Below are 22,868 nucleotides of genomic sequence, written 5' to 3' on the forward strand. Positions count from 1 at the left end.
GAGACACATCGATCTTTGTAATTATCATACAAAAAATCTTAATATACCGAATATTTAAACCTAAGAATTTTATTTATTTATTTAAACAGTTGAACAACTTATTTTTGAAAAAGTGTTTACACCATGCACCCTTTGTACACATGCACGTGTGCTCGTGTAAATGACTCGTTCAATTACTATAATTATATTGTGGCCCTAACCACATCGTACACACAATTCCGATGCTTATTCATACATTGCTTCTCCTTGATTTTCTCATGTTTGGAATTCTACGTTCTCATATCTTCCAAACAAACAAAAGTCCTAAGGGAAAAAGGAAAAAAAAGAAAAAAATCGGTCTTTTCCTTCTCCTTTGTTAATGGTTGAGAGAATTCGTTTCCCCTTTCTCCCCATTTCTTTTTGGCAATGGCGACAGGTTCCGTTCAACCCTCTCCCCCTCTGTCGTCTCCGCCTGTGCCATTACTACCGCCGGAATATACAACACCGCCGATCATCATTATTCTCACAATCATCCTCCTCTTATTTTTCTTCGTTGGTTTCTTCTCCATATACTTTTGTAGGTGTCTGATGCAAAATCTATTTTACACATGGCATATCCGGCATAGTCCGAGCAGAAACCCGGCGGCCGGTCACATCACATCTACCTCGCCGGGACTCGACCCCGTTATCATACAGTCCTTCCCTAGCTTTAGTTATTCGAGTGTTAAAGATTATAGAAGAGAGAAATACGGCCTTGAATGTGCCATTTGTTTGATTGAATTTGTAGATAGTGATATTCTTCGATTATTGACATCTTGTTGCCATGTATTTCATCAAGAATGCATTGATCTCTGGCTGGAATCGCACAAGACATGCCCCGTCTGCCGGAGAAATCTCGACTCACCGATACATTCGCCTGTGAAATCTCCATTACATCCCTACAGCAATGCACATGATGACACGGGTGCCGCAAGCGAGTCCAGCCAAGATTGTTTAAGCATCACAATTGATGAAGAAAGTCAAGATGAGACAAGAGATGGTGGTAAAATTGAAAGAATTGCTTCTCAAAATGGCAAAGTACAACATTTTTATAGATCAAATTCGACGGGGCACAATTCATTGGTCGAAAATAAGGAGGAAGAAAAAGGAGACCATAAATTTACTTTGAGATTGCCTGAGAATGTGAAATCAAACGTTATTAAAGGGCATAATTCAAGTATAAGTTGGAGTACATTTGGAGATTACAAAGCTAAAGTTAGCACTAGCGGTATCTCCAAAAGTTCTACGTAGCCATATGTACAACGTTTCTCACGATCGTGTGGGTGGCTTTTGCAGTTTGGCTAGTGATCGTGAAATTCTCTGCTCCATTTTGTATACCTTTTCCACGCTACATAAATACACATTAGGAGTACAATTTCAATTATACACAGAGATTAACTTGTCCATGCTTGGTTTCATATAGTAACTTGGATTTTTTTTTTTTTTGTGTTCTGGACCTTTTTTCCTCGAAACTACTAAATCCATCGAATATTTATTTGATATTGATTTTCTCCAATGTGGCACATATGATTAGAATTAAGCTCTTATTACTCAAATTAAAATTAATCTCATCAAAAAGAAAAAAAGTAAAGCAAAAAAAATCCTCAATACTTCTGATGGATCGGTTCGGACACCTTTGAAGGTGTTTCAGACACAATATTCTGAATGAGCTGCAATAGCTCGTGTTCTAAGAATGTAAACACCGATGAATTAGACCGAGTTTGGTTTTAAACCAAGCGGAAAATACTCGAAATAATCATTCGTTAAGAAATCTAATCAGTTTAAATCTTTTAACTTGTATAAACTGAATAACTGAAATAATGGGGATCAATTCTTGCATATATCAGTTCGGTTATGATGAGAACTAAACTGATAAAAGCTCAAACTGATCAAATCAATTTTAAAACAAAAGTTAAGCAGTTAAACACACAAGATATATTTATGGATGTTCGGAGACTTTAACTGCTCATACATCACCCCTTCTACCACCTCGGGTAGTTCCACTAGAAGACTTTGATTTATGCAACACTTTGTACAAACCACTCAGCTTAGGACTTACCCTACTGCCTAACTGAACTCCTAGCCTAGACTTAAGGCAGCATCTTCCAGCCAACACTTGTTTAACGTTTATGTGTCAAAGACTACACACACTAGTTTATTGTCTTTGTGCTAGACTCACTCAACTATTCAATAAGCTCAACTCTCTGTATATGTGAGTGATTGTGTGTGTGCGTGTATGAGAACTGAACTATGAATACAACACGAAAGTGTTCTCACATACTGAGAATTTTGCTTCTAGACTAAGCGGTTGGCATGCCATTTTTCTCTTTTGATCTTCACACACTTGTATATTGATGATCTTGGTCTGGTATTTATAGGGGTTATGAGACCGTACACTAAGAATCATCAAATATGAACGTTTCAGTTTGAATCCGTTCATCGATATTTGTCTTGTACTTTCGGACAGCCATTCTGTAACGTTTTGGCTTTAAGCACTGGTGCAACGTCTATTATTGTCTTTTTACTGGACAAAAGCTTTTCCTTAGTGCGCACAGTTGGATTCCATTGAATAAGTTTGTCGTATTCTGCAAACTGATTGATTCCTAACTGATGTTCTGAACTAGTCAGTTGAACTGATCTTGAGCTGGTTCGGTGAAATCAGTTGGCTCGTCAGTTGAACTGATTTCGCTGCTTCACTGGTCAGCTGGACTCTTCATCAGTTGAGCTCTTCATCAGATGGCCGAGCTTTTGAAGATCTTCTGCTGAACTGCCTATCAGCTGGACAATCAGTTGAACTGATTCAGTTTGGTTGATTAGTTGACGCTTTCAGTTTGCGTCTCAATAGCTTCAGTTTTGGCTCAATAACTGATCAGTTCGAGTCCTGATCAGTTCCACTTTCTGCGCACTTAAGTAAAATCATTATAGACAAAATAACAAGTTTTGTGAACATCAAAATCAAAATTGCGAACATGATATGTTCCAACAACTTCAAAATATGAGGAAAACATTTGGTCATTTCTCATTTTTTGTTTATGTATATTTAACATATCTATTGTCATATTAGCCATGTAGTATTAATGTCAAATAAGCAATATCTAGTGGATTTATTGGTTAAAAAAAGAACCAAAACAAAAAACTATTCAAGTTACTAGATGAAAATCAAATTTTTTAAAGCTAAAAGATTAAATCTCAAAACAAGCCAATTTACAGGACTAAAATTATAATTTTCTCTAATAAGCGACAATACTTTCTCTGTCTTGTGAATTTTCAACATTTTCTTGATAGAAGTTTGTATTTTTATTCTAGAACTCATAATACATGTTTATTTTTTAATAGAAATTAGGATTGACTGAAATATTTAAAATCATGGATTTTAATTAAATCCAAAATTTCAAATAATTTTAGAAACAATTTGTTCCGATGATTAAAACTTGGTTGATTTCAAATTGATCATTCACATTTAATTTAGGCAGATTTGTAAAATAATTTCTGATGAACTTCAAATTCCCTAAAAATATATAGATTTTATTCGATATTCATTGTCAAAACAAATTGCTTCACTTACTACATTATTCAGAATTGAGTAGATTAATATACCTAAAGTGCCTTTTAATTACCCTTTTCTATATTTCAAAATTGTTGAATACAGGAATTCCTATTTCCTACTACAGATTTTCATGAAGATTTTATGTATGCTCTTTAATCATTTTATTTATTTTACCGAAAAAATAAATGAAGATTGTTGTAAGAATAAAATTTTTTTAAGATAAAATAATCTCATTTTGATTAATTTTTTTTTTGAAATGAATGGATTTTCATTTTGAATATGCACGAAAACAAAATTGAATCGAATGGTGCACAAAGTTGGAAAGGCTAAACAATTTTATACCAAATCTTGGATTAACATTGAAAAAACCATGAAATATTCTAGCAAAGATAATTTCATTTTGATTCTCTTAAAGTTGCAAAAAGAAAATTAAATATATGGTGTGACCTGCAACTTTCTAATATCGGGACTTTGTAGGGAAGGCCGAACAATTCTATTCCACACTCGTGATTAATATTGAAAAAATATTTACAATTTTTAATATTAATATATCATATTTAATTTTGGAGTAACAGCTCACTAATTTATATATTTGAAATATATATTTGATCATTCTTAATTTGTTACGAATGAAGTTATTTATTTGAATCCGTACAACAATAATTTATATTAACAATATTTTGCAAAAAAAAAAAAATTAAATGTTTAGTATGAATTAGTGTATAATTACACTATAAATATGGTCAATTTAACTTAACATGTAATATTCCAATTTATGTTTATATTCATGCAAAATAATATAAAGAAGGTATAAAGGCTAATTAACATATTTGGAATGAAAGGATATGTTCGGAATTTAACATAATTAAAAGGCTAATTTAATTAATTAACTTATTTTAAGGAAAAATTTAATTATAGGGTTGTAATAGAATGCTATTTTAAAAAATCCCTCTTAAAAATAAATAGTAATTGTATGATCGGTTAAGTGTTTAGAAACAGGAGTTGAATAAACAAAATATGTCAGTTTCTTCGATTAGTTTATATAGGTTAGAAATTATACTGATTATTCTCGAGTGTCTATGTCAATTTGCTAATATATGAGTGCGAAAAGTAGCTAGACTGATAGATTTGAATAAATCACAGAATGAACAGGAAGGGGTAAGCTGAAATACAAAGATGACATATATGTTTATGGATGTTTGAAGAACTGAAGCTCCTACTTCACCCCTTCTTCATTTTAGAAAGGTTCGCGCTAAAATATTTTGGATGATACAAGTAGTTTGCAAGATCCCAATTCAGTTTGATCTTAAACATTGTCAAACTGAAACTACTAGTATCTCAACTGATTAATAGACAGTCTACAAACTGCTATACAAGTGTAATACACAATGATACAAACTTAGCACAAAATGATCCTTAAATGATTATATATAATTCTATTAAGGTGTGCTGAACTGATTCAGTTTCGCTCAGGTATATTAAGGATTTTGAAGACTTAATCTTGATAGTGAAAAATGATCGTCTCATTCTGAATTCAATTCTTTCTCTATTTATACTTTCAGAAATAGATTCGTGCAATCAAAAGTATTTATTGGCTTGTTTCTAGTCCATGTCAATGCTTTTATGACAGTTCGTACCCTGTTACGATCAGTCTTGACTCGTAAACAGTTGCGATCAGTTTATTCGGACTACTTGATGTGGACATCAATTAAGTGTTTTGATGTGGAGTGGTCCAGATGTTTGGTAAACTCAAATTCTTCAGACTTATTCATTCAGTTTAGAATGATATCAATTTTGTTTAACAGTGCCAGTTTATCTTAAATCAGTTTTGTCTTGGTATTATTTATTAACCACAAAAATATACTAAATTTTTTATCCAACAATTTCCCCCAAACAATGTAGATAACTTAAATTGAGAAACAACTGATGAAAGTTTATTATTTGAACTGATATAAAAAATTCAGAATTCACTCTTGTTCTCCAGACCATTCGTACTGATATATAGAATTCAGAATTCAATGTTGTTCTCCAGACCGTTCACTAGACCTTTCTGTTTCTTCTTTTTCTTCATTTTTGTCACAACAGAAGTAGCTATAATCGTCGCAAAATATACATAACTAAAGCCATCTGGACTGACATATTGTTGATTTTGGAAGAAATCCAGGTGTGAACTGAATCGATTTTGGTTGAAAGGTTTGTGTGAATCAAATCCATTTTCTGGGAAAGGGCGTCATGAGAGCTGGATATTTGAGAAGTGGATTATTCTTTCTCATTGAGTCCAGCTGAGTGAACAGAGAGTAAACATCATTGGATAAATTCTTAAGATCATTGACCACTTTGTCTTTCAGATTTGCGAGGTCAGTATCTGTCAATGTTTGTCCAATCTTGATTTGAGAAAGAAATACCATTGTGATTTATAAGGATGTCATCCATTTGAAATTCTTCTCCTATTTCCATCTCTGGTGAATTAGCAATAACTTGTTATTTGGGGACAGAAAATAAGATCAACTGGTTGCTTGATTCAATATTTTCCAATGATTTAACTAGTTGAGCAAGTTCAATCTCGGGCTCTGTGGAAGTGGAAGGGACTATTGTAATGGTCGATTCTTTGTCAACTAAAGATCTGTGGGGGCCCGTGCTCCTGATTAATATTTAATGACCAAACAACCAGGATTTATTAATGTAAACAGCGAAAGCGATTAAAATTTTCCATTTTGAGCCTACAAAAATTTCGGCATGACCTATTCGTAAATAGGACATCCCAAAAAAAATTAAAACATCACAAATAATATTTATATACCCGAAATAAAGTCACAACATCAATTCACAACCTATAGCCGCACTGGCCAGGATTAAACACATGCAGAGCCGGCAAGGCTCGATCACACAACTATCAATTCAAAACATCGGAAAAATAACAGTACAGCTACACGGGGCATCTACCCGGTAAATGTATGACTCCATAATATAGTATATATATATCTGGGAACTCTTAACCATGACTCGAAGACTGGGCACCAATACCTGACGCTCCACCAGACGTGTCAAATCCTTCTGGATAACCTGCTATGGCATCAAAAACAGCCACAGCATAAAAAAAAACGAAGGGTCGGGCCCCAGTACGACGAACCAGTAATATTACGACAAATATAACTGACATGAAATAACATCAAGTAAAATGCGATGCAATGCAATGTAATGCAATGCGTGAAAGGTAACAATCGATAACGAATACCAAACGGAGTCCAAATGAATCGCATCAACAACAGTAACAGTGGCCACCCGTGCCAGGAACGTAGCAACGCAACATCAAGTCGCCACTCATCCATGCACGTATCATCGAGGGTACGGGAGCTACCCGCTCAGCCCTCATGCAAGTCATCAGGAGTGCTAGTCCTACCTACCCGCTCCATCGATGACGCAACAACTCGATAGATCAATATCAATAGCAATCAAAGGAGTCATGGCTCGAAATGCTATGCACTAATAGTATCAACTCAATTAAATGCATGAATGCAATCACGTATTCACAGAAGCACATAAGGCACGCCACAACTTATTACAAAGTACTTAACGTCATTTCATATCATATAGAGGTCATAATAAAACAGTTCATGCGTACCTCAACTGACTTTAATTTACCACAAAATATCTTAAATATTTCTTGAAACTCCAATCATGTGGCAAAATTATTTATTGCACATCAATTCCTATCTTAGTTAAATAATCAAGGAATTTATCGAAAGTAATTCCAAAATTCACACTAAATTTTCAGAACTTATAATTTCAATTTACAACATCTTAACAGTGTCCGACTAGCGCATGTACAGCTCAAAAGTCGAAATATCCCAATTTATAAATCTGAAAATTCGAAATTCAGCAAACTAAATTCTGAAAAAGTCGATAAATACCTCGAATCGACTCAATAATTCACCTAAAATCAATAATACAACATATATCAATTGTTGGAATTAGAATTATTCAAAATACCCAAAATTTCGTAACCCTAAATACCTCAAGCTTTGAAGTAAAGCTCTAGGAAACTTAAACCGAGAGTTTCCTCACAAATTCCGGCGAAAACGAGCGGCGGTCTCCAACGGGTTTCCGAGAGTCGCAAGTTTTCTTAGCAAAAAGGGTATCACTGGATAGCCCTTGTCGAGAGGATTCCGAATATATATTTACTTTATTTTTTCGATCACCGGTGTGGCACAACAATCGCTGAAAGAAATTTCGAAATTTGAAAAAAAAAAAAGAAAACGCAGCTTTCGGTTGGTTTGGAGAGATGAAGACGGAGAGAGAATCTTCTTTTCTTATTTGCTTAATTATCTTATTTGCTTAATTTAAAAAAAAACATGGGCTGGGCTTCTTGTTTGGAACAAATGGACTGGGCTCTCACAAGATCTTTGAGCAAGATGGGGAAGTAGAGATTCATCCATAAAGAATGTATCAGAAATCACGAAACTGGTAGAATTAAATGATTCTTTAATGACTATTTCTTTAAATGTTTTTTTTATCTTCATCAATTGACTTAGAGAATGTGATTATGTCAGTCACGGTTTTAATGATCTGATCAGCATTAATCAGTGGGGATTCCATTACTGTGTCAGTTGATTTGGCGCGACTGGAAAAAGTTCAACTGAGACTTCAGCTGAGATAGGAGATCTTGACCTGCTTGTGGTTGGTCTGTCGCCAATTCTGATGATTTCTTGGGGGATTTGCGTCACTTTGTGCCAACTGGAATGAATAGTTGTTGGTTCATTTCCCAGAAATTTACTTGCATTTGAAGAGAGCTCAGATCTACATCCAACTGAGTAAAATGGGCCATATCATCGTGAGCGGTTAGACAAGTAAGATCGTAGTTCTTCATCAATTCCTCACAAATCGTAGTCAGTTTCTTAAAGCGCATGAGGTTGAAGAAGTAGTATTGTCTTTCCATTGCATGAGAGACTGATACAGCCTTCACAGCTTTCATCGCCATATTTTCAAGAACAATGATTTTCTTTAGAGTTTCTTTATTCTTCAGTTTCTTCGCAGGAGTGATTGTCTTAAACTGTTACCGTTTATCGTAGAATTCGGTTTTTCTCTCATCATATTCATTTACCTTATCCATTAAAAGATCTATTTGAGTTTGAACAACAGATTGAGGCAACAACTGCTCAGTTTCATCCATTTTCCCTTTCCCTTTTCCTTCAGATTGTTTGGATGTGTAAGAAGAATTTAACCCAGATCTTTTACATTTTATGGGTCTCAAATAACCACTCTTTTAAGTATAGCTTCTGGTAGAATAGTTGGTGGAGTAACTGTGAAGAGGAGTAACCAATCCAAACAGCTTCAGTTTTTCTTTGGGCGGACTAGAGACGCCTTTGTCAGTTGGTTCAGCAGCAGTGGTCTAAGAGTCAGTCAAGCTATTCAGTGGCATCTCCTTTTAAAATTTTTTTGATACCAGTTTAGCAAGTGAAGAAATCGGTTTGGTCTATGTTGTTCTGGCCTTCTTGATTACTGTAGGAGGTGTGATGTCAGTATCACTATGAGGTATGATTAAAATTTTCTTGGGCTTAGGGATAACAGTGGGTTTGGATTATAGTTTCACTTCCTTCTTCACTTCAACCAGTTTGGCAGTGCGATCATTGGGCCTGAGAGTGAGTAGAGAGGAGGCATTCAGTAGTCTTGTTTTGAGAAGTATCTAGGATTCACTTAGGATCACATTAGTTTCTTCAAGAACACGGGTGATAGGAATAGAGAAACCCAAAACATTGCTTGGTCGACTGAACCATTGCCTTCAATATGGTAAAGAGAATAGAAGACCAATTGACTTAAATTCCTTTGATAATGGCAGTCATAACTTGAAATTTCTCCAAATTAATTGCAGCAATGGATCTAGCCTTGGCCAGCAACGATTTGGCCACTATATCGCAAAGAAAATGATATTCTATCTTCATTTCTTTCTTGGGAGAAAAGGGCTTGATGGATTTCCCAGATATAGAAAAGAATGTTAGCATCTCTTTCATGTCAACAGTTTCAACCGAAGAGAAATAGGTTAAACCCTCTCAGGGCAACTGAAAGAACTTCCTGAAGAAACCCTCATCCATTATGATTTCATTGCCGCTGACAATGGATTTAAGCTCCCTAGTAGCAATTACGATTCCTTTTTCGAAGATTTTGAGAAGATTGGGAACATATATGTTCAGAGACGGACTGAGAAATGAATTTAGCCCTGATGATTCGAGTGTTTTGAAAACTTTTTTGAAGGAGACATCTTCGATGGCATAGATAGAGTCAAAATCAATTGCAAGAGCATTCGTTATGCAAGAAGGTGTTGAGATTGTTGCCATTTGACAATAATTTTGAATTTTGTTGAGAATTTTAAGAAGAATAATTGCAATTGAAAGCAGAAGGATTGAGAGAAATTTGCAGAATATAATAGTGAATGTAAAATTTTTAATTGGTGTAGACTGAGTCTTTGTACGGTGACTTTTCAAATTTTTTTTCACACATGGAAAAAGTGAATTTTGAATTAAATTGGCTGATAGGATCAGGTAAATGTGAAAGAGTGTTTAGAGGGGAGGTTGAATAAACACTAACAATTTTCACAACCTTTTCGTTTTCTTGAGTCGGTTTAGTGATAAACTGATACTCGGGAATCTTGTTAGTCGATATCAATTAGTTAAAAATAAAAGTGCGGAAAAAAACTGACTGATAGATAGAATAAAAACTGAAAAAGAAGACACAAGATTTTATGGATGTTCGAAGATTTCAAACACTTCTACGTCACCCCTTCTGTCACAAAGATAGGATATTCACTAAAAGACTTTGATCGATATAAAGTTGTACAGACCTACTTCAGTTATGGACTTAACAATCCCAAACTGAAACTCTTAGTTACAAAATAGTAAACAGTACGCAACTGAACTGAAATAATCTAGCACAATTGATCTTTCAATATCAAGTATAAAAACAATAAAAGTTTGTGCTTGTAATAGCCTTGAATGCTATGAATGTATACAATATGTGTAAGCAAATATTTCAGCAGAGTAACAGTATATCAATCGAGTTGATTCAGATTCGGAGTTGAGATTCAGAGTGTTGTGTTCTCTTAGCTGCTTTTATCTGCTATTTATAGGCTTTGCCTCCAACGGTAATATTGAATACGATTTTAAACTTTATATCCGTTGATTGCCACGTCTACATTCTTCTGACTATCATACACTGCAACTTTTCTGACATGTGGCTATCCCACTACTTGTTGCAGTCAGCTTTTGTGTAGTTGTTGGTTGAACGTCTTTTTCCTTAACTGATAACATGTATAGCTGAAGGATCAGCTGATACAATATAGCTGATAAGCTCACAACTGTTTGTAGCTTAGTCAGTTGTCTGCGTACTTCAGTTTGCTAGTCCAATTGCTTTTGAGAATTTGGGTACTAGCCTTCAGTTAAGGTCAACCGACAGTTTGCATATTTTAGTTCAGTTACTCTCAGTCTTTTTGATTAGTTAGTTCGATTTATTAAGCGCTCAGTTTGTCAAACTTCCGAAATTCAGTTTCCAAAAAATTTCCCCTTTTTGGTGTTTGACAAAACTTAGAAAGTATGAACTGATCAACTGAACTCATTGTAGATAAAATAATCTTTTATTGATAACTCTTTCAATGTACAGATTCGTATAAACAATGAAAGAACAAAAAAATCTTTTAACTGACTAAAATAATATTCAAAACCTGCCAAAAATCTTCAGTTTGTTGAGTAGGTCTCTTTGTAGATCACTTCTGCTTATCTTTTCCTTCTTCTTCCCCCTTTTTGTCAAACGCATCAACATTTTTAGATAGCATACGAACATCTGATGAGAGGTCTGATACTGCATTCATCAGAATTTCTTGCAGCAAATCCATTCTTTTTGAGACATTGCTTTCCAAAAAGTCAAGGCGTGTTGTGACCAAGGCCTGAGTTTGGAAGTGAGCTTCAGCTGATACTCTGTCTGTTCTTAGTTCTTCCATTTGGAAAAATAGAGAAGTTACATCATTAGTGATCTGCTGTATTCTTCCCAGAGTGTGATTCTTTACAAAGTCAAGCTTCATAGTATGCATAAATTGTGTTGACTTGATGTCAGAAATGGAAGTCATCACGCTGACAAGGTTGGTCTGAATAGCCTGAATCTCTTCAATCATCGATTCAATTTCAACTGACATCCCAGGAGACATTGCTCCAGAGGTTTCTGGTTCCTGCTCTCTGTTTTCTTGATTGAAGATCACCAAGGCCTTGTCAGTTGTTTCAGTTTCAAGAGTGACCATTTCTGAAACATCATCTGGTATAGTTTCCTGATGAAGCTGTGGAGGAGAAGAAAGGTTCGGAACAGCAGTAGAACTTGACGGCTCTGTAGATTTTTTATCAGCTGAACCAGCAGTTGGTTCTTCAGTTTGTTGCTCAGCTGATTCAGAAATAAGTTCTTCAGTTTGTTGCACAACTGAACCCATGGTTTGCTTTTCAGCTGGCACCTCTTCAGGTTGCAGCTGAGCCTCTTCAGTTATTGTGACAACAAATTGTTCAGTCATGGAAGATGGCTGAACTGGGTCTTCAGTTCTTGAGATAACTGTCTGTTCAGTCGTGGCAGCCGACTGAAATGGCTCTTCAGTTGTTTGAAGAATGGCATGAGAAACTGGTTCTTCAGTTGCTATTTGCTTTTCAACTGCCTTTGTAGTAATAAGCTTAACTTCAGTGGTAATTGATTTAATCACTTCGTCGATTTTTCCAGTGATAATTCAGCACCATTATAAAGTTGAAGTTCTGCAGTTGAGGATTGAGGAGCAGTAGTTGATGGTTGCGCATCCTTTGAAGAAGAATCAGTTACTTGCACAGAAGATTCAGCAACTGGTTCTTGGGATGGCTTCTGTGGTTGAACTGATTGTTCAGCTTGCTCGTCTGATGAAAGATCTTGGGACTCTGTTGGAATATTCCGTTTTTGATCCAGTTCCCAATGCTTAATCTCCATCTTAAGTGTTATAAGATCCGAGTCCAGCTGATCATTAATTGCTTTGTCATTAAAAGCAGTTGGACTGGTAGGATCATAGTTTTGGCGCAGCAGAACAACCATTTGTCTTTGCTTCTTTGCTTGTACTTGATCAAAGAAATACTTTTTCCTCTGCAAAGCCTGAACAACTGAAGCCGCTTTTACCATCTTCAGGACAATGGTTTCCAGGGCAATAAACTTTTTTAAAACTGATTTCTTTTGTAGTTGCCTAACAAATACTGCTGTCCTAAATCTGACCCATTCATCATAAGCCTGAAGTTTAGTCTCAGAAAATTCATTGACCTCTTTCCAAATTAGGTCAATATGAGTTGAATCGCATTAGTGGGTCTGGGCTCTTCGGTCATCTTGTCTTTGCCCTTTGAGTCAGTTAGAACATGAGAAATCCTCAGTCCTGACTCAATTGCATCAATATTTTCTCGAATCACTATCCCTTTGGGTCTTGCAAATGGCAAAGAAGTTGGGCCATGAATAGTGATCAGTGGAGCCTTGGCTCTAGCAAGTTTCTTCTTATCACCAGATTCGGTGATGATATTCTTTTTTTGAGCAGCAGCAGGAGGTAACTGAACATCAGTTGATGATGCAAATGGTATTGCTCTCAACGGAGTGGCCTTGGTAGGCTTTTCAACTCCAGATTGAATCAGCCTTTCAGTTACGATCGTGCTCAGAATAGTTGCTGGTTTGGTATTCAGAGTTCTGGGCTTCTTGGTGATTTTGGGAGAGGGGGTCTTCTCAGAGTCAGTTTTACTGACAATCAGTTTGCGTTTGGTTGAAATTTTTTTAATTGTCATTTTGGCTTTCTTGACTGATTTGGGAGCTCCCTGCGTCCCAATCTTCATTTTCACCTTGATGAACTGTTCAGGAGAGATATCCAGCCTGAGCTTTGGCAGCTGAACGTTCTTAACGTTGAAGATCTTAAATTTTGATGACCTCTCAGAAGAGTCATCCACCAAGCCCTTAGTTTTCAGCAGATAGTTGAGCTACACTACAAATCCATTTGATTGCTTTGAAGACTGAAACATGTTTTTCAGAAGATTGAAAATAATACCTTTCCATTGCAGTCTCTTTCCAGCCATGATAACAATTATGACTTGAAATTTCTCTAGTGTGAGACTAGCAAAGGATCCAGATTTGGCAAGTAGTCTTTTGTCCACGATGTTAGCCAGCAACTGCATTTCTGGCTTCAGTTCCTTTTTGGGATCGGAAACTTTGATTTTCCGTCCATCAGCTGATAGGAGAGTCTGCATCTCCTCTACATAAAAAGTTTTCACATTAGTGATATTGGCCAAACCATCAGTTGACAGTTGAAAGATGTCGCTGAAAGAGTCTTCATCGATTATCAGCAACTGATTGTTGACAGTGGTAGTGATATTTTCGTCAGCGGAAATGAATCCATTTGCATAGAGATCCTAAATCTCTTTTGGATATATTTATTGGGAAGAGAGTCCCGGAAATGTCTTTAGTCCAGCAGCTTCCAGTTTTAGAAACATATTCTTTATGTTCTCGTCCTGGACAGTCATGACTGAATCAAAGTCGATTGCCATTGCATTCAACATGTATGCCAGAATTTGATTTGCCATTGCTTAAGGATTGGTTATCTGTGAGAGAAAAATTCTGTGTATTGATTTGGTCTGTGAATTGAAATGCGCGTAAAGGAAAGCTGAAATGGAGCAGGGTCAAGTACATATGTATGTGACTTTTCAAATCTATGGACACGTGTCAGTTCAAGATAATTTGAATAAAATTGTGTGTAAGTGTGATAAAAACGTGTGTAGAATTTAAATGGGCTATGAGGAGCCACGTTTCAAAATACTATTCATTGAAAGACATGCATTAAATGCGTAATTATCAGTCACATCACTTATTATGGAATATTTATCGATTAAATAAACTTATTGGAGAAGATCAGTTAGGTCAGCAACTGAGTGATCAGTTGTAAGCTGAATCATTTCAGTTGAAGACTAACTGACTATTGTCTTCTTAGTTAACTTTTATATCCGATATTCCCCCTCAATAAATGCATATAAATAAAAGAAATGATAATAGAAGCTTAGTCTGAATAATTCAATGGCTTTTCAGTTGACTAGAGTCTCTTCGTCTTCCTCTATTTCTTTAATATCAGTCTGTCTATAAATAAGAGCAAATTCATTAGATGATAACAGTTAAACACAGATGGATAGAGCAAACAGTTCTAACAATCCTCCTTCTCCATCAACACTTTGCTGTCTGGAAAGACAGAAGGAAGCCATGAAGAATTATGTCCTTGAGAAAGTCATGTCCACCTGGACTAAAGTGAAAGAACTTCAAGCTATTCAACGAGATGGATTGATTGCTACTGAGAAACAGAGGGAAACCGAGATAAAGTATAAGAAGTGCATCAATGTGATCCACACTTCAGATCTTGCTACTGATGAAGGTCTGTTGGAGTTGATGCTGATGCAGGAGCAGAGAGTCTTGGAGAAGATTGTCTTCTCGGAGGACTACAGAAGAGTTTCGTGTAAAGCATTGTCTGATTGGATGTTCTCTTGGCTAGATAACGTAGAGAGAGAACTAAATCATGTAATATGTGATAGATTTTATAAATAAAATTGATGTTTGATTCACCGTTCTTTCCTTATCTGCATTATAACTGATATCAGTTGACAAATAGAAAACTAACTGATAAAGACTAACTGAAAAGTTAATAACTGATATTTGACTAACTGGATATTTAACAACTGAAATTTGACTAACTGAATAGTTAACAATTGAAATTTGACTAACTAAATAAAATTTAACAACAACTGACATAACAACAATATCATTGAAATAATTAAGACAAATCAATTAAACCAAGAATATTGCAAATGTGAGAAAACTTAGTCTTTGGTAGAGGTTTGGTGAAGATGTCAGCTGCTTGTTGTTCAGTTGATATGTATTCCAGCCTTATTGCTTTCTTCAGAGCATGATCTCTGATGAAGTGATGCCTAACATCAATATGCTTGGTCCTTGCGTGGAGAACTGGATTATATGTAATTACAATCGTGCTTATATTATCATAAAATATTGGAGATTCTTTTGCAATGACTCCATAGTCTTTTAGTTGTTGCTGAATCCAGATCATTTGTGCACAGCAACTTCCAGCAGCAATATATTCTGCTTCAGTTGTGGAAGTTTCTATGGATGTTTGCTTCTTGCTGAACCATGAGATCAGTCTGTCTCCTAGAAACTGACATGATCCACTGGTGCTTTTGCGAACTAGCTTACATCCTGCATAATCTGCATCTGAATATCCAACTAAATTGAAAGAATAATCCTTAGCATACCATAAACCAACATTTTGTGTGCCTTTAAGATATTTTATAATGCGTTTGGCAGCTAAAAAATGCAATTGCTTAGGATTTGCTTGAAGTCTAGCACACATACAAATATCAAATACAATATCAAGACGACTAGCAGTTAGGTACAATAATGAACCTATTAAACCTCTGTAAAGTATCGTCCCAACTGATATTCCCCCTTGATAATTGTCTAGTTTGATTGATGAACTCATGGAAGTACTTGCAGATGAACATGTTTCCATGCCAAATTTCTTAAGCAATTCCTTCGTATATTTGGTCTGACTAATAAAAGCACCAGTCTCCAGTTGCTTCACTTGCAGACCAAGGAAAAATGTTAGTTCACCATCATACTCATCTCGAATTTTTCCTGCATTAACTTGGCAAATTTCTCACACAATTTGGGGTTAGTTGAACAAAAAAATATCATCAACATATATTTGCACAAGTAAAATGTGATCATTCTTTGAAAATTTGAACAGAGTCTTATCAACTGATCCAACAGTAAAATCATGATCAGTTAGGAATTTTGAAAGAGTTTCAAACCAAGCTCTTGGAGCTTTTTTAAGACCATATAAGGCTTCGTTCAAATGATAAACATGATCAGGAAGAGAGTGATTAACAAAACCTGGTGGTTGTTCAACATATACTTCTTCCTGCAACTGACCGTTCAGAAATGCACTCTTCACGTCCATCTGGTAGACTTTAAAGTTCTTGAAAGAGGCATAAGAAAGGAACATTTTGATTGCTTTCAGTCTTGCAACTGGTGTATAAGTTTCATCGTAATATATTTTTTTTTCTTGCCTATATCCTTGTGCTACAAGCCTCGCTTGGTTTCACACAACTGAACCATCTCCGTTCATTTTGTTTCTGTATACCCACTTCGTACTTATAATGGCTTTAGAAACTGGTTTTGAAACTAAGTTCCAGACATTGTTATGGGTAAACTGATGTAGCTTTTCTTGCATGAAATTTATCCAGTTAGGATCAGCAAGCGCTTTATCAGTTTTCTTAGGTTCCAGTTTGGAAAAGAAAGTTGAATGAATAAATAAATTAAACATTTGATTCCGAGTTCTTACCGAATCAGATGGATGACCTATTACCAATTCTGGTGGATGTGATTTCTTCCATCTGTACTCAGCATTTGTTGCATCCATTTCAGCAACTGCTTCGGTTGGCAACTGAATATTTTCTTTAGTTTCAGTTGCTGCAGTATCAGTTGGTAACTGAGTATTATCATTTTACTTCACCAACTGATTATCAGTAACAATTTCTTGTTCAACTGATTGATTCAGCATTTCTGGTTCTGGTGTTTGAAGGATATTTCGATTAATGTGACTCTCTTCTTCATTATCATCCTCTAAACTAATATATGTAAAGCGATCAACTAGCTCAACTGGATCAGTTGGCTTATCAGTTAGCACAGATTCATTAAATACAACATGAATAGACTCTTCTACATTCAAAGTGCATTTGTTAAAAACTCTGTAAGCTTTACAAACTGATGAATACCCAAGAAATATTCCCTCTACAGATTTAGCATCAAAAACTTTTAAATGAATTTTGCCATTATCAAGAATAAAACATTGCAGCCGAATATTTTGAAATAAGAAACCACACTTTTGCGTCCATGCTAGATCTCATACGGTGTTTTCAAATGATTCTTATTAATCATTGATCTGTTTTGACTGTAACATTCAGTGTTTATTACTTCTGCCCAAAACCTTTGAGAAATACATAAATCAGCAAGTATTGTTCTAGAAGCTTTTTTAAGGGTCCGATTTCTTCTCTCAGCTACACCATTTGGCTAAGGAGTTCTTGCTGCTTAGAGCTCATGCCTGATCCCAGTATTTTCTAAAAATAGTGAAAGATTTTGATTGATGAATTCACTCCCTCGATCAGACCTTATTCGATCAATCCGAACTAATTTTTCATTTAATAATCTTTTGAAAAGTTAGTTGTGCAGTAGTTTGGTCTTTGGATTTAAAAAAGATAACCCAAGTAAATCTTGAAAAGTCATCCACAACTACTAAGGTGTATTTCATTCGCCCTAAGCTCATGACTGATATAGGACCAAAGAGATCCATATGTATCAGTTCTAAGCATCGGGAAGATGATTTACATCCCTTATTTTTAAATGAAGATCTTAATTGCTTACCAAACTGACATGCTGAACAAATTTTATCTTTTGAAAAATCTATTTTGGGCAAACCAGTTACAAGATCATGATTACTCAGATAGGCAATAAATTTAAAGTTTAGGTGGTTCAACCTCTTATGCCACAACCAGTTTTTAGAAGATTTGGAAGCAATAAAACAAACTGGTGCATAAGATTGATCAGTCCAACTTACTTTGTAGGTGTTCCCACAACGATTTCCAGTTAGAAAGACCTCATCAGTTGAGTCTCTAACTGAGCAAGTGTGTCTGTCGAACTGAACTGAGAAATTATTGTCGCATAACTAACTGATGCTAATCAAGTTATACTTCAAATTCTCAACTAATAAAACATCATTGATAGTAAAATTACCATGGATAAGCTTACCCTTATCCACAGTTTTACCTTTGGAGTTGTCTCAAAAACTGATGTTTGGACCAATGCATTTGATCAGTTGAGATACCAAATTTGCATCCCCTGTCATATGACGCGAGCATCCACTGTCCAGATACCAGGTTAATTCTTTGTTTGTACATGTCACTTGCAATCACACACAATATATAATTTTGGTACTCATATCTATTTGGGTCCTAAACTGATCAGTACTTTAGGAACTCAGACTTGGACATGTCGAACTGACTTTCCAGTTGTTGTGTTCCAGATAGTTTTTCTCGGCTTGTGTGTGCTTGATGTGTAGTGTGCAGATGAAGCAATATGAGTTTTAGCCTTTTTCAACTGTTTGTTCAGCCGATGCCTTTTCTGAACTGGCTTGCTGTTATAGTAATTGGAGTAGAGATTTGAATAGTTCAGGTATTTATTGTTGAACCTTTTTGGTGACTGAATTTGTGGGGCAGTTGAAATTTTTGGGCTATAACCAATACCATACCTTCTAGCCTTTTTCTTATTTTCAATAGGTTGTACAACTGGTTTACTTGGCTTTTGTTGTTCTTGTACCATGACTGATTTTACAAAGTGAATATATTTCCCTTTTTCTATATTCAGTTTTGGCTGAGTATCACTGGTGGAAGTTTCATCTTGGTTGCTAAACCATAAACCTGTTTTATCAGTAACTAATTTTTGCTTATCTTGTAGTTCAGCTAGTGCAACTGATGATTTGTTCCATGCCTTAATAAGCTCAGTTTGCTTTAATTCTCAAGCATCAACTGCTGAATCATAGATTGATTCTTGCTTCTTTCCGCATTCAGCTCAGTAATCTCTCGTTTAAGACTCAACATATCAACTGATTCATCAATTTCAGTTTTATCGTCTTTGGGATCATTTTTCTTTGCTCTGGCCTTCCCAAAAGATAGGGCAAGCTTGTGGTACTCATTGACCATGTCATGAAGTGTAGAAATAAGATCATCTCGTGTGAAGTCAGTTGAGCTAAAGTCAAATACATGTTGACTGATTGACTCCAGTTCTGTGTCATCAGCCATTAGACATTTGACCTCCTCATCATCATCACTGGAGCAGCTCAAGCTTTCAGATTCTGAATCATTGTCAGATTCTGCCCATTTGGACTTGTTTTCCTCTGCTAGAAGCACATCATGTTTCTTTCTGTAAGAATTTTTATCATCCTTAGTCCTTCTCTTGTGCTCATAAGATTTATTTCCCTTTTTGTTGAGCCTCGAATGTCCTTCTTTGGCTTAGGACAGTCAGCAATAAAGTGACCAGTTTTGCCACAGTTGTAGCAAGCATTATGTTCTTCCTTGGAGCTACTTCTTTGATATTGTCTTTGGAAGTTTCCTTGGCTTCTTCTCATCAATCTTCCAAACTTCTTGACAAATAATGACAAAGCGTCATTTCTTAAGTGATCAGCAGATTTGTCAACTGAACCAGTTGGTTCCAGTTTGACAGCAGTTAAAGCAGTTGTAGCATCTGGTGTAGAAGGTTCCCCTTCTCTGCTTTGCAACTCAAATTCGTAAGCTTTTAAATCAGCAAATAAATCATGAAGTTCGACCTTGTTTAGGTCATTTGATTTTCGCATTGCCATGGTCTTAACATCTCATTCCTTGGGAAGACCTCTAACTACTTTTAGTGCCACCTCTTTATTTGAATACACCTTTTCGAGTGCATTCAGTTTGTTTACTATGATGCTGATCCTTTTATCATATTCATGCATGGATTCTCCAATCTTCATCTTGATATTGTTGAATTTTTGAACAACAACAAATAGTTTATTCTCTTTGGTTTTCTCATTGCCTTCGCAGAGCTGAATCAATTTCTCCCAGATTTCCTTGGCAGTTTTGCACATTTTTATCTTGCTAAAAGTGACTTTATCCAGCGTTTTGTACAGCAACAGATTGCCACGTTGTCTAAGTTTTTTCTCTTGTCTTCAGCTGTCCATTCATCTCGGGGTTTCTCAATACGGTGTGGTGCCCCATCAGTTATGGCAACAACAGTGTTTGCCTTCAATATTTTCATGGGTCCGTCTGTAATTACGTACCACATGTCATCGTCTTGAGCAGTTAGATGAGCCTGCATTCTGATTTTCCAATCATCGAAATCCTCTCTGAAGAACATTAGAATTTTGTTGAATGAAGACATGGTAATCAGTTTGTATATTGGAATATCCAGGGACAAGATTCAACTGCTCTGATACCACTTGATAGGATCGGGTAAAGGTGAAAGAGTGTTTAGAAGGGGGGGGGGAGGTTGAATAAACACTAACAATTTTCACAACCTTTTCGCTTTTCTTGAGTCATTTTAGTGATAAACTGATACTCGGGAATCTTCTCAGTCGATATCAATCAGTTAACAATAAAAGTGCGGAAATAAACTGACGGATAGATAGAATAAAACTGAAATAGGAATACACAAGATTTTATGGATGTTTAGAGATTTCAAACACTTCTACGTCACTCCTTCTGTCACAAAGATATGATATTCACTAAAAGACTTTGATCGATACAAAGTTGTACCGACCCACTTCAGTATGAACTAAACAATGCCAAACTGAAACTCTTAGTTACAAAATAGTAAACAGTACTCAACTGAACTGAAACAATCTAGCACAACTGATCTCTTCAAGATCAATTATAAAAACAATAACGGTTTGTGCTTGTAATAGCCTTGAATGCTATGAATGTATACAATACGTGTGAGAAAAGATTTCAGCAGAGTAACAGTATATCAATCGAGTTGATTCAGATTCGAAGTTGAGATTCAGAGTGTTGTGTTCTCTCAGCTGTTTTTCTCTGCTATTTATAGGCTTTGCCTCCAACGGTAATATTAAATACGATTTGAAACTTTCTATCCGTTGATTGTCACGTCTACATTCTTTTGACAATCGTACACTGCAACTTTTCTGACATGCGGCTATCCAACTACTTGTTGCAGTCAGCTTTTGTGTAGTTGTCGGTTGAACGTCCTTTTCCTTAACTGATGACGTGGATAGCTAAAGGATCAGCTGATAGAATGTAGCTGATAAGCTCACAACTGTTTGTAGTAACTGATCAGTTCCAACTGATTAGTCAGTTGTCTGCATAATTCAGTTTTCTACTCCAGTTGCCTTTGAGAATTTGCGTACTAGCCTTCAGTTAAGGTCAACCGATAGTTAGCATATTTTAGTTCAGTTACTATCAGTCTTTTTGATCAGTTAGTTCAATTTATTAAACGCTCAGTTTGTCAAACTTCCGAAATTCAGTTTCCAACATTGGTCAAAAGTCAACAAATATTTATAAAGAACTAAACTGAATTAATAATTCAGTCGACTAAATGATAAGATTATTTACTCTGAGAGCACACTCCTTAGTTTAGTAGGTAGACTAAACTGACACTCAGCTGAGTTCAATGATAACTGACATCTGTCTTATCATTCGACATTCCGAAACCCAAAAATTCCACCTAAATATGATATTAAGATAAATCTATGAGTCCTAGGACATTTCTAAAGAAAGAAAGCTTAGTATCAGGGAGTGGTTTGGTGAAGATATCCTCCGCTTTTTGTTCAGTCGAGACGTATTCCAACCTTATGTCTTTCAATGCAAGATCTATAATGAAATGATGTCTGACATCTATATGTTTGGTCCTGGAATGTAAGATTGAATTGTAGGTGATTGATATGGTGCTTGTATTATCGCAGAAGATTGGAGATTCTTGTGATATGATCCCATAGTCTCGTAATTGTTGTTAAATCCAAAGTTGTTGAGTACAAAAACTTCCTGTTGCTAAGTATTCTGCTTTAGTTGTAGATGTTGCACTTGAAGTTTGCTTCTTGCTGAACCATGAGATCAGTCTATCTCCTAGAAATTGACATGATCCACTATTACTTTTTCTATCAAGCTTGCATCATGCATAATCTACATCTGAATATCTCACTAAATTGGAAGAGGAATTTTTAGCATAATATGCTCACATTTAGCGTGCCTTTAAGATATTTATGAATATATTTGGCCGCTGAATAATGAGAATTTTAGGATCAGACTGAAATCAAGCACACATACAAACAACGAAGAAAATATCAGGTCGACTGGCAGTTAGGTACAATATGGAACATATTAAACCCCGATACTTGGTTATCTCAATTGATATTCTCCCTTCACCTTTGTCCGGTTTGATTGATGAACTCATTGGGGTTGATACTGCAGAGCATGTTTCCATGTCAAGTTTCTAGAGCAGTTCTTTTGTGTACTTAGTTTGGCTGATAAAAATACCATTTTCTAATTGCTTCACTTGTAGTCTAAGGAAAAATGTTAGTTCTCTCATTATACTTATTTCAAATATGTTCTGCACCACTGTAGCAAAATTTTCGCATACTTTGAAGTTAGCTGGCCCAAAGATGATATCATCCACATAAATTTGGGCTAATAAATGT

General features: G+C 35.7%; 1 protein-coding gene across 1 annotated transcript; it reads left to right on the plus strand.

Moving 5' to 3' along the window:
- Positions 1 to 282: 282 nt before the first annotated feature.
- On the plus strand, positions 283 to 1,424 carry LOC142527295 (RING-H2 finger protein ATL29-like). Its single transcript, XM_075632060.1, has one exon. The coding sequence runs from the start codon at positions 406 to 408 to the stop codon at positions 1,267 to 1,269; it is 864 nt and encodes a 287-aa protein (XP_075488175.1). The 5' UTR covers positions 283 to 405; the 3' UTR covers positions 1,270 to 1,424.
- The last annotated feature ends 21,444 nt before the right edge of the window (positions 1,425 to 22,868 follow it).

The sequence above is a fragment of the Primulina tabacum genome, chromosome 15 (genome assembly GCF_025594145.1).
Source record: "Primulina tabacum isolate GXHZ01 chromosome 15, ASM2559414v2, whole genome shotgun sequence".
In the NCBI taxonomy this organism is placed as follows: Eukaryota; Viridiplantae; Streptophyta; class Magnoliopsida; order Lamiales; family Gesneriaceae; genus Primulina; species Primulina tabacum.